A 12,960-nucleotide genomic window follows, 5' to 3' on the forward strand; every position below is an offset into this window, starting at 1 on the left:
TCAACAAATCAGTTTTCGCGAATGACCTGTATACGCTGCATGGATTTTACCCCGAGCCGGAGATGAGGGAATTACAGCATAATAAATCAGCAGGCTGTATAAAAACACAACTAAAATGAGAAAATGTTATTTACTGTCCACTACGGCACAGAAGGGAACAGTTTTTATGGTTTCAGCAGTTGATGAGTGAATCGCAGTTTCCAACCAAAGTACAGCTGAAACGTAATTAATAAATAAATAAATAAATAAAAATAAAAATAAAATTCCAGTAACTCACAGTGTAGAAAAAAACAGAAAAGAATAAATTCAGCAGGCCTGGATGAGAAAAGTACTACTTATTTCAATAGGTTATAAATGCAGTAAGATTATTTAAAGGCAGGTAGGTTAGTATTTCATTGTCACCTAAACATTTCAAAACAAACAATCACATCAAATATCAATTTGAAAGATCAGCCAAATCGATTCACTGAATAATCCTAATATTATTTTTAATAAGGTTAGCTACAATATGGAACCATATTTCACTTATACACTAACACACTGTCCACAGAGAAAAAAAAAGTATCTCTTACGCACCTAACAATGGACTGATTTGTACTGAGTTGTAGATTATTAGCTTTTCTACAGAGAAGTAAATTAATGCCTAGTTAATGCTACACCGTTTTAGCTCATTTTTTTTTAGGTCAACCTCTTATTAAAAGGTAAATCTGTGATCACTCAGCGCTCACCAATTTGTGATGTGTGAACTGCTAAAAAAAAAAAAAAAAAAATGCTCGCCGAGCCATAAGAAAGAGCCTAACAAATATCTAGCATGTTTAACATCTGGACCAGTCGCCAACTGTGAGTCAAGAGATCTTCTTGCATGGCATCACTAGAACTCACCCATGTTTTGTTCTCATTCTCACTACTAAATGTTTTTAAAGAGCAGCCAGATGAGTCAGCGATATTCCAGTGAGGAAAAATCATGTAACTCTGGACCCAGTGTCTGCTCTAGTATGAAAGCCACAACAACTGAAAGACTCTCGATCAAAGCACAAGCAGCTGTGTAGTGTAAACAGCACAACAACAACCTGATGACTCAAAATGATGTGTAGTGTGTACCATATGGAACTGTGGTTACCTAATCATCTGTTCATGAACTTTTACAAAGCTAAGTCATAAAAAGGAAAAAAAAAAGACAAAAACTAATGCATCTCCCCAGTCTAAAGAATAGCTGGCAGCACATTTAATAGTGTTGTTTACATCGTTGAAATTGTTCTAAGACAAATGCAGGTAGGTTTCTATTATTATTCACCGCAAAGATGATGACATAATTATCAGCCAAGTACATTCCTAGAAGACATGTTAAAGTAGCTACAAACCAAAAGAGCTCTTTGAAGTAAAGCTACTGGAAACCCATTTATAGTTTTTATTTTTAATGTAAAAAGGACATTAAAGATTGAAGTTAAGAACCATTAACTTGTACACTTTCATGAGTTTAGAAAGGTTTAAAGTGACTTACGTTGCCCCCATTGTCCACTGTTGGGGTTCAGATAGTTGGGGTACAGTCCTTGTGGCTTATCCAGACGATTCAGCACCTTTCTGATATTCATGACCTGTAGTTAAAAAAGAAAGAACAGGAGGACTGTAGTGAAACAGACAGCACGGCTCAGTGCTTCAGCTCCACTGAAAGATGCAGTAAACTCAGAACTTGCTTGAAATGCAAGAGATGCTTTCTGGTTGAGATTACACTCATCAATCTACGGACTCCGGGTCACTTTCACAGTTAAGTACAGCCTCATTCAGGGTTTGTAATGGTATCATCTATCAGCGTCCGCACTGCAGCAGGTCATGCCTGGTCCTGGAACACACTCTGAACTGTGTTCTGGACATTGGGGAAAACGTCAGCAAAAAAAAAAAAAAAGAGCAGCAGTGTGAAGGTTTATCTAAAGAACTGTGACCCTGAACCATTGCAGAAACTGTGAGATTCACATCGTAGCTTTTAGAGAAAATTGGTATATTTATATATTCACTATAAGGCGCACTTAAAATACTTTAATTTTCCCCAAAATGCGCCTTAAAAATGAGTGTGCATTATGTATGAATTTTACAGTCAGGTTGTAAGGAGCAGTAAAACTGCTCTGCTGAAGTGCAGCTTTATACAGGATATCAGTAAAGTTTCTCCAGCACACAGACTGAAGCAGTATTAGCAATAGCTGCTAACTGCAGCTCTTTTGCTATTGGATCACAACTGTAGTCTGCATGTTTACCATGTTAAAACAAGCTTCGTAGGACGAACCAATAATATTCCGGTTACCAGAATGGCATATAGGGCAAAATATACTAGCACTAAGCACTGGTAACTGCGGCTAGCGCTGCTGCTAACCATGCTGTTGAAAAAAAAAAAGGAATTTTAAGCTTACTGTGAAGAAACGGAAGCTCTTTACTCAACCAAATAAACAGTTTTCAGGAGAGAAATCTGTGTAGATTAACATCCAGCGCTCTTTGACTTTGAAAGAAAACGTTTTTTTTTTTTTACAGGAATTACAGTTTTATTTACTTAGGTGCTAGCAGGGAAACATGGCAACACCCTTGTTCCTTACTATTGTTGCTTAAAATGCGCTTTATAATCTGGTCAGCCTTATGTATGAAAATATACGTAAACGTTTATTGATAGTGTGACTTATAATGCAGTGCGCCTTTTAGTCTATAAAATATGATAATTTGATTAACCTCCCAGCCCTAATCACCCCCCCCCCTACCCAACATGGCAAATTGCATCCTAAACACATCAACACATACTCTTAAAATCATGTATAGTTGCTTATGTGTTTCAAACTCTTTATGGCTCACTATTAAAATATTCAAAAAAAAAAAAAAAAAAAAAAAAAAACATTGCACAGCTAAAAACAGTCGCAGCCATACTGAAGTCAAAGAACCGTCAGTAGTTCCATTTATGTTTATATCTTATAATATTATAAAAACATTTATTTATTCAGTGTGAAATATGCTTTCATTACTTGTATGCTGCATTAGCTTGTAGCTCCAATGCAATCCAATCAAAAGAGCCAATTCTGGACACTAAATATGGATTTTTTAGGGAATACTGAGGAAAATAAGGTGAACTGTGAAAAGTATAGCTATTAAAGCAAATGTCATACTTGTATTAAAATACTCCGAACTCACCTTCTCAGCAAACACCGGCTTCCCAGACAGTCTGCTCAGGTGCATGAACTCCAAATGCAGCGTGCCGTACTCCGCCAAAATACTGCTGCCTCCAGACGCCCACGGCCAGTTCCTGCCTATGCCACTGTAGACACAAAACACACACAAACACACACACATACAGTGCTGTTAGTTTTGAACAGTCCTTTTTTTTATCAGTTCATGAAACAGTTCTTTCCTCCGCTGAGTGTGTAATGCACAAGCTCAAGTGCCACTTTACTCAGGATCCTGTTCCACTCAGTAACTGACAAGCAATGATTAATGTCTGAGCAGAATCCATCCCGGCATCAATCAGCAGACAGACTCACAGCAAACATCTCCCTGCTCTGTTCTCCTGCCTTCAACAGGTCACAATATTCCCTCACTCACAAGACGTGCATCCTGTCTCAGCCAGGTCCTTTCTGAAGAGAGATTTCAGAGGTTTTCTTTGGGAAAATTGTCCTCTTAAATATACGACCCGACAAATCTCAAACTGATTGCTGACTTCAACCGATCTCTGACCTCTCAACGAGGACTCCAGATCAGCCTCCCTCCTGACCGGATGCAAATAGCACGACTGCATCCTTAAGCGCACTGCTCTTACTGGACCTCTGAAAGACAAATTACGGCTTGTCCTCCACTGATGATGCATAATCAAAGAGTGCTGGGAGAGTGCAGCTATTCACTGCAACTTTTAAAGCTCGGTTCTGACAGAGAGGAGAGGAGGCGAGAGGTTTTGGTGATGAAAAGTGTAAATCTGTCAAAATAATACTGGGTTATTTAAGCACCACCGGGACACATTACACAAAGTGATGAATATATTCTGAAATTAATATGTAGAGTGTGTGAGAGTGCGAGAGAGTGTGTCAGAGAGAGAGCACAGAGCAGAATTTGTTGGTGTTGAAAGTACAATGGTTTCTGATGTATTTATCTTTAAATTAACGACAGATTAAAAATATAAATAGTTAAATGACAAAACAAAAAAAAAATCACATTGCACACAAAAAGTATGAATGAACAACAGCTGATCCAGTTAGCGTGATTTTAAAACATTTTTTTACTAACTGAAAAGTAAAAAAATAATATAAGGAGGAAGAGAAAGACAAAACAGAAGAAGATGGAGGAAGAAGAGGAGAAAAAGGAAGAGAAGGAGAATATGTAAAGAAAAAGGGGTCAAACTAAGACATGGAGATGGAGGAGGGAAAGGAGAAGGAGAAGAAAAAGAAGGATAGGAAGATGAAAAGAAGATACATGTGAAGGAGAGGAAGAAGGGAGAAGAAGATCAACAAGAAGAAGTGGAAAAAGAGGAGCAACAACAGCATAAAGAAGAGCAAGAAGAAAAGCAACCAGAAGAGCAAAGAGAGCACCAGCAAGAAGGAAAGCAAAAAGAGCACCAGCAAGAACAAGAAAAGCAACAAGAATAGCAAAAAGAGCACCAGCAAGAAGAGCAACAACAAGAAAAGTAACCAGAAGAAGAGCAAAAAGAGCACCAGCAAGAACAGCAACAACAAGAAAAGCAACAAGAATAGCAAAAAGAGTACCAGCAAGAAGGAAAGCAAAAAGAGCACCAGCGAGAAGAAAAGCAACCAGAAGATAAAAAAGAGCACCAGCAAGAAGAGCAACAACAAGAACAGTAACCAGGAGAAGAGCAAAAAGAGCACCAGCAAGAAGAAGAGCAAAATCAAGAAAATGAAAAAGAAGAGCAAAAAAGAGCACCAGCAAGAAGAACAAAATCAAGAAAATGAAAGGAAAAGCAAAAAGAGCACCAGCAAGAAAAGCAACAAGAACAGTAACCAGAAGAAGAGCAAAAAGAGCACCAGCAAGAAGAGCAACAACAAGAAAAGTAACAAGAAGAAGAGCAAAAAGAACACCAGCAAGAACAAGAGCAACGAGAGCAATAACAAGAGCCGCAAGAAGAGCAGCAAGAAGAGCAACAACAAACAGAAGAGCAAGAAGATGATTAAAAAGAACATCAACAAGATGAGCAAGAAGAATATAAAGAATAGCAAGAACAAGAAGAGCAGAGGAGCAAAAAGAACAGCAACAAGATGAACAAGAAGAATAGCAAGAGGAAGTGCAAAAATAAGGTCAACAACTAGAAGAAGAGCAAGAAGAATCTAAAGAAGAGCACGAACAAGAAGAGGAGCAAACAGAACAGCAACAAGAAGAGCAAGAAGAAGAGCAAAAGGAAGTGCAAAAATAAGGGCAACAACAATAAGAAGAGCAAGGAAAAGAGAAAGAACAAAGATGAGCAAGAAGAAGAAGAGAAAAGAAGAGCTAGAAGAGCAAATGGAAAATGAAGAATGAGAGGAAACATTTGTATTGTGCTTTTCAAAGACCCACAGGTGCTAACTGCTTGAAATTAGAATGGCAGTCAGACAACAGAAACACAAGAATAAAACCACAGAGTGAAATAATAGATAGGTTCATATACAGATTGAAGACAAAATAAAGGGTGTATGTAAGAGAAAATAGAGGTGTTAAGGTTAGATTTGAACAGGGAAAGAGTGTGTGATTGTTGAATGTGTGATGAGAGAGAGAGCGTTCCAGAGGCATAGAGCAGCTCAGAATGAGGCTTGGTCACCACAGCTATAAAAACTGAAATAAGGAATTGGGGATTGGTGAGCAGTTTAGTTGAAGAGGGTCTGTAAGTGTGCATAGGTATGTGTAGTTGAAAAAAAGGTCAGACAGGGTGAGAGGAGCTAGATTACTGAGAGCGTTTTAAGTGTGCAAAAGTGAGCACAAATCTTAGTAGTCAAACTGTTTTCAATGTAGCTCTTAAGCCATTGTTACAGAAAATTGGTTGCCTTAAAGGTGGATTTGAACAGCTGAAATACGGCAGATAAGATATGTGATCATTCACAATCAAATGAGTGGTTATTTACAAAAAAAAGCCCAATCAATAATACGGTACCTGATATTTACACATGCTTTATGGGACTTTTAAATTACTTAATCTACTCAGTATTAAATATTCTGCATTAATGCAAACAGAAAGGTGTCACCATAGCTGATAGACATTGTAGGTGGAGGCACCCTAGCTTTAAATAAGGACTTGTTTACCAACCAGCAGTTAAAATCTGTGTACACATTAAAACACGTGCAAACAGCACGCTGCGTACAGTCAGTCATCTCTGCCAGCATTTATTCTGCTGGGCTGATCAGCCTGCAGCTACACGGCTCTGTCTCCAACAGCTCCGATGGCTGTGATGGTCCACAGAGCTCATGCATATGGTGGGGGGAGGAGAGGGACAGCACCAAAAACAGAAGCATGGCTGAATATAATGACGCCTCGTTTTAGAAACGCAGCCACACTCGCATGCTGTGCCAAATCAATTTGTTTTAGCGCTGCAAAGCTGATTAAAATCACACCACACCAACCTGAAAACGGCTTGAAATAAGGGAACAGGGCAGGCAATCAAACAGATACAACTGCATCACTTCAGGAAAATAGTGCTTAAAGGAGATTATGGCCACAAATGGTTAGAAAGTCACCTCTGTGTGTGTGTGTGTGTGTGCAGGTGTGTTTGTATAGTGGTGGGTTTTGTCCGGATGTAGGTACCTCAATCTTTTTATTTTAATACCAAGATGTATGCTATTAAATTATGCATTCTGGAAGTAGACACAGACAGACAGAAAGACAGAATGAAAGACAGAATGACAAACAAACTGAACAACAGACAAACAGACAGACAGAATGACCAACAGACAGTCGGACCAACAGAAGGACCAACAGGATGAATAAATGAATGACAGACAGCAGATAGACAGATAGAACAGACCAACAGACAGATAGACAGGACATTGTCATGACAGATACATGGACATTTCCTACAATATATGGACAAGACTATTTACCATAAAATAGAGTATTCCTAGAATATTTTTATATGCCTAATAATTAAAGGCTGACTGAACTTTGAAATTGTGGAACTATATTAATATTATGTTACACTATTAATGGCAGAAAATTATGTAAAAAAAAAGGGACAACACACAGGTAAAAATAAACATATAATACATAAATAATGAAACATACATGTCCTGCTTAATTTTTTTTATACCTTTATAAACAGGTTCAATTGTGCTATAGGTAAGGATTAAGGGTCTGTGTATATTCACAATATGCAAAATCAAACAATCAATAATAACCCCCCTCCCTCCAGCTGACATCCAACCATCTGTGACTCCTTCCTGCCTCTAAACCCATACATCATCCAGTGCTCCTCCCAAACTAATTAACGATGGTGAAGGAGTTGTATCAGTTAATCTGCCTGCTTCACACAAGAACCTTAACAGCTGCATAAAACATGCAATAATACAGACACTGAATTTGTTTCTACAGAGCTAGGGTTTGCTTTTTTTTTTTTTTTTTTTAAGAACAACAAAGACAAAACTGATAAAGAAAAAGTTTATAAATCATATAATACAGGCTGGGTGATACAGTAAAAATATTGTATTAAGATACTAGGGGTGTCACGATTCTCTAAATCCTCGATTCGATTTCATTTTCGATTTGAGGGTCACGATTCGATTCGATTCTCGATTTTCTTGTTTTTTTTTCTTGTTATTATTTTATGCCTCATAAAATTTAAATAATATATTTATTATTATTATTATTATTATTATTATAAATATTATAAATATTATTATTATTATTTATTAAGATATATATGGTAATGCCATCTAGTGACTTTTTTTGGTAGCAACAGTGTGCACTATTAAAACAAGCAGTTTATCAGAGCTGTGTGTGGATGGCTGGTGAAACTGCTCATTACATGAAGCTGCAGTTCTTCATCCAACCACTAGTCGGAGCTGCAGCAGCACAAGCCCCGCTCTCTTCACTCAGTCACTACTTCAGTACAGCCCAGCCACGGGCTACAGAGCTCAGCCAGTCCGTTTTTACTGTTTCTGTAAAGAAATAAAGGTTTTAACCCCACTAACCGGATAATACAGCTCACTACAGTTCATCTTTCAGCCCAAGCAGCTAACAGCAGCAGGTTAGAACAGCCGACACGGAGGCACTGCTCGGATTACATTATAAACAGGTCAGTTAGCGCGCTGCTAACCTCAGGATGTTTATAACTACGGAGTTTAGTGGACACACCACGGCCGCCAGGTAAGTCTTTTAAAGGCTACTGAAGACTATTAAAGGCTATTAGAGGTTATTGAAAGCATTATTGGGGGGCAGAAATCAGTACAGGCTGGTTAGATAAGTGATGTGGTGAAACTGTGACTAGCGCTGTCACAGTGATGTTTATTAACGTCATTAAAACAGATTTTGTCAGGTATTGTCTTATAAATATTTACACATAACTTATATCTCTCCTGAAAAGCTTTTATTTTAGTCAGAAACACGCTTGTGTTTACTTTATCTGAGAGAAAGATGTTTTTTTAATTCAATGGAAAGCAACAGGTGTAGTCAATTATAAGTTTAAGATTTTTAATCCACCTCACTGTGATCTATAGTCAGTGTTCTCAAGTCACACTGACACACGCATTTCAGCGAGTTCACACGCTCTCACCTGCGCGCACCCACCCCTCCGTTAGATACAGATACAAAACCTGCGCGCCCAAAAAAAATATCGAGATCGTGACACCCCTATAAGATACACAATAATTATTAATATATTTTCAAATTCACATAAAATGCATTGGTTATTTAAACTCACTGATTAATTCTAAATGTGTTGCACTTCATCTAATCAAGACTAAACAGGACTTATGACACCCACTGTAATCAGATGTGTAAAAATAAAAATCAGTGTGTTTAAACATTGATAAAATCCATAATATACTGCCCATCTCCATCAAACACACCAACATACCTCTAGTTACTTAAGTACACTTGGAGTCGCTGTGCATCTTCTAGAAGAAGAGGGAGCAAAATCTAGCCTTTTTCTCACAAGAGCACAAACCAGCAGGACAGTTAGTTACTGGGTTTTTCAGTGCTGAATATGAAGGTTATGGGAAATTTACTCCCCACTGAGCCAAGGGAGGCAAAAAAAAAAAAAAAGACAGCGAGTTTGAGGAAAATGTCTCAGAAAAAGAGGAAGAAGACTGGGTTGATAAAAAAATTCTCTGCAGTCAGGCTTGTGATTTATGTATTTTGAGTTCAAAATACTATTTAGCATAATGTCAGACTCAGCATTCAGAAGTGCACACAGGCAATTGAATATAACTCGATTGAGAAATATTAGATTAAACAAAGATATACAGGGACATGATGATATTAGCCCATATTGCTGAGCTATATAGTGTGCAAGTTCCAGTGCTTATGTTTCAGTGACCTTTTTCCACAGTAAAGATTAGGCGGATCTGCTGTTTGTGCAGTAGCGCTTTCAGAAGCCATAAGGGTACGACAGGAAGCTTTCCATTCGTCTGTGTGGGATAGCAGAGGCTGGGGCTGCCATTGAATAAATGTTCAGTGCTGCTTTATAACAAAGTGTCTGAAAGGGAGATTTGAAGAAAAAAAAAAAAAAATGGTTGGAGCTAGCATGGTTTACACACTTTCTGTTCATCACCAATCAAACACCAGCCGCTCCGCTTTGTTTTAGGCATCCGGGCTGTGAGAACGTTCTTCCGTTCACTCATTCAATAAGCCCAGCTCCCAGCATCTCTCTCAAAATTGCTAAATGGTAAATGGATAGGTGCAGTCTCCTCTCAGGAACACCGATACTGGCCCACGGAAACATAATAAAGGTCCAGAGTTTCAGTCGGTGAACACTATAAATCACCAGCGGAGGCCGGCCATGCTCGGTCAGAGGCAGTTGAGCTCGTTTTTGATTTAAAAAATGTGAAATTACGGCACTGGGCCGCTTCAGCGGTGTGGAAAGCATAAATGGCTCTCGTAATTAGGCCACTCAGATCATAAGCAAATTAGTCCGATGCCTTCACCACATTAGATTGATTGCACAAAACAGACCGTGAACTCAATATGCACAAAGCTCCACAGCCATTTTTCTTCTTCTTCTTCTTTATTGTGAGCTGAAAGAAGAATCACACCATTTTCCAGTTTTTGCTCAGACTTGATGAGTCCCAGTCAACAATACACGTAATCTGCATCAATCTTAAGTGTGAACACATCTGCAGCCTAAGGGGCCGGCGTGTGCACACACACAAATCAATAACAGAATGACATGAACGAAAAACCACAGCTGAATTCCAAATGGCTCCCTGCTATTTAGTCATGAAACTGTGGCACAACAACTGATTGACTTAGTCCTCTACAACCAGTGGCCAAATTAATTGTGACATTAATGCGTGTTTCTTGTGTTTACTAGGAACTACGTTTCTGCTCCCTTTCAAACGCATACAGACTAGCTAACAGGCAAATTGAACGGTGGGTCAACTAGCAAAGTTTTACTGCTGCTGTTACATTACAGTATAAATGTATTCAGTCTTTATGCTAAGCTTATGTAATGCTTATATTTTAACAATAACTCCAAAACTAAATGCATAAAGCAATTTGTGCAAAAAAAATAAATGTAGTTTAAGCACAAGCAATGATTTTTGGTCTTTCATGCTCAGTGTTTGTTCAAACAAGATCCAAAAATAGGAGTCTCTCATAAAAACAGTATAAGAATGAGATGACTCATGTTGGCTGTTAAATAAATAAAATAAAATACGCTGTGTGAGAATAATTACAGTTTTGTGTATTTATTTAGTTACAATTTAGAAAAAGGTACAAAAAAATATATGGTTTTAAAAAGCTTAAAACGATACCCAGCTCTAGAGTGGGACAATGTCAAAATAAAAGTCACTAATACAAATGATGCAATGACGAAAGAAAAACACCAACAAAAAAAAACACCAACAAAAAAAAAACAGAAGACAATTAGAGAAAGCAAAGTGTTTAGTTGTTTTGCCAATTTGTATTACAAATGAGAAAACCTTTATTAATTATTAATCCAATACTGTTATTTTATATTGCTGCTACCTAAAATGCGATGGAAAAATGTAGTCGTAGTACTAATACAGTATTAGTTACTGTCTTCATTGTTAAAAACATTTAAAAAATGTTTGATTAGAAATGTCACGTAATGATGTAATATTCCCAACATCCAATGTGAAATGGCAGAATATAAGTTTTGAGGTTGTACACAAAAGCAAATTGTGCCAGCAATCTCCATTAATAGCATCTCCCTTAACAGCTTTTAAACTCTTCAGGGAAAACTTACAGATTTAATGCTGTGAACTGCACAAATCTGTTGCTCTGAAACAATCCATCAGTTACTGCTTGCAACCAGTAAGTTTCTCATCAAACTATAAAACCTTATCAATCAATATCAGACAGGCTGTCTACGTGTGGGTGAAGCATTGCAGGGCGAAACTAGACAAACTGTACAGCCTTATCACCATTTCCATGATCCATGTAGTGTATTATGCAGAGAGCCATTAGAGATTCAGTCTAAGTAGCAGCAGAAGCCACAGTCATGAAGATGATTTGCTTTGAACAGCTCTCAGATCTTCATTATCAGAGAGAGATGAAGGCAGAAAGGTCAAATGCACTATTGCTTTTGCAGAGTTTATTGGCACTAACACTGATTGCTACTGCATGCTTTAGGAAAGGAGGAGGGGTCACAACAAAAAACAACAAAAAAAAAATCCAATCTGAACAACCAAATTCTGAGCTGATCATACTCATTACTGCTTAAGCTCTGTGACTTTTATCACACCCTAAGGATTTCTGATTACATGGTAATTACATGCAAAGCAGTTTAAACTGGCTGAGCTGGTTTTTAAGATTATACCAGTGGGAAGAAACAGCCAGCTGTTCGGCTGTTCAGAAGAGTTTAAACAAGGAGTTCAAAGAGGTTAGGTTTGCTGGCCACAGAGTGTATAGGTGCCTGGCCAGGAGCAGTTCAGATTGGAATTTAACAGATTTTTCACACATTTGAGATGGATTTATGAACAAAAAGTCAATTTAATCTGGTAACCTGGGTAACGAAGTGCAGCTTTAATACAGAACTGTGCAGAAAAAAAGGGAATCAAGAAAAGAGATACAGAAATTTTAGTCGGTGGTCAGTATAGATAATGGGTTGTTGGTCACTAAAACTAATCAGTTAGAACACCATTAGAAGGGTTACAATCAAATATATTGCAAAATTCTGCAATAGTGGAAGAATGGTGATTAGAATTTACAATTGTTGAAATTAAATTTAAAAGAAGATCTACCATAGAACATAACACACGGCAACATATTTATAAAATATATTTATAAAATACAACATAAAATAAGATACATCAGTTAGAACACCACAGGTTTGGCTGGTGATTTTTAACTCCATTTTTAACTCCAGACACTGCAGTACTTTCAGCCTCAGTAATTTCAGTCCTTTTAGCCCCAGTACTTCCAGTACTTTTTTAAAAGACTGATTAGTAGGAGTGTGATGAGATCTCGTGGTACGAGATCTAGTGAGATTACAATGTGACGATATTTCTCGTCAGGCTCAAATCTGTCTCGCGGGGAAAAGAACAGTTAAGTGTGGACTTGGGAGGGATCTGGCAACCCAGTAGAGATAGCCATACACTGTGGTGGCTGAGCAGTGAGAGCAGCTCTCAGCAGAAGAGGAAGATTCAGGCATTTGTATAGAAGATGCTTCTGCTGCTTTTAAGGTGTATGTCTGGCTGCATTTTGGCTCCAGTGGAAACAATAAAAGGTAACAGAGTGACCAACAAGACACAAACCATATATAAATACTGTAAATAAATCCTACACGTGACTGTTTCATAGGCAGTTGTACTAATCCCTTAGCTCTGTACTGTATTTAAAAA

The 12,960-nt window shown here is 37.8% G+C and overlaps 1 protein-coding gene across 1 annotated transcript in view; it reads right to left on the bottom strand.

Moving 5' to 3' along the window:
* man1a1 (mannosidase, alpha, class 1A, member 1) overlaps window positions 1-12,960 on the bottom strand; it is a 198,545-nt gene that overhangs the window by 37,625 nt on the left and 147,960 nt on the right. The window contains exons 6-7 of the mRNA XM_022662004.2: window positions 3,166-3,289; window positions 1,502-1,595 (exon numbers count right to left, since the gene is read on the bottom strand). Of these exons, the coding sequence (XP_022517725.2) occupies window positions 1,502-1,595; window positions 3,166-3,289 (218 nt within the window). The remainder of the gene's footprint in view (window positions 1-1,501; window positions 1,596-3,165; window positions 3,290-12,960) is intronic.

The sequence above is a fragment of the Astyanax mexicanus genome, chromosome 1 (assembly GCF_023375975.1).
Source record: "Astyanax mexicanus isolate ESR-SI-001 chromosome 1, AstMex3_surface, whole genome shotgun sequence".
Taxonomy (NCBI): Eukaryota; Metazoa; Chordata; class Actinopteri; order Characiformes; family Acestrorhamphidae; genus Astyanax; species Astyanax mexicanus.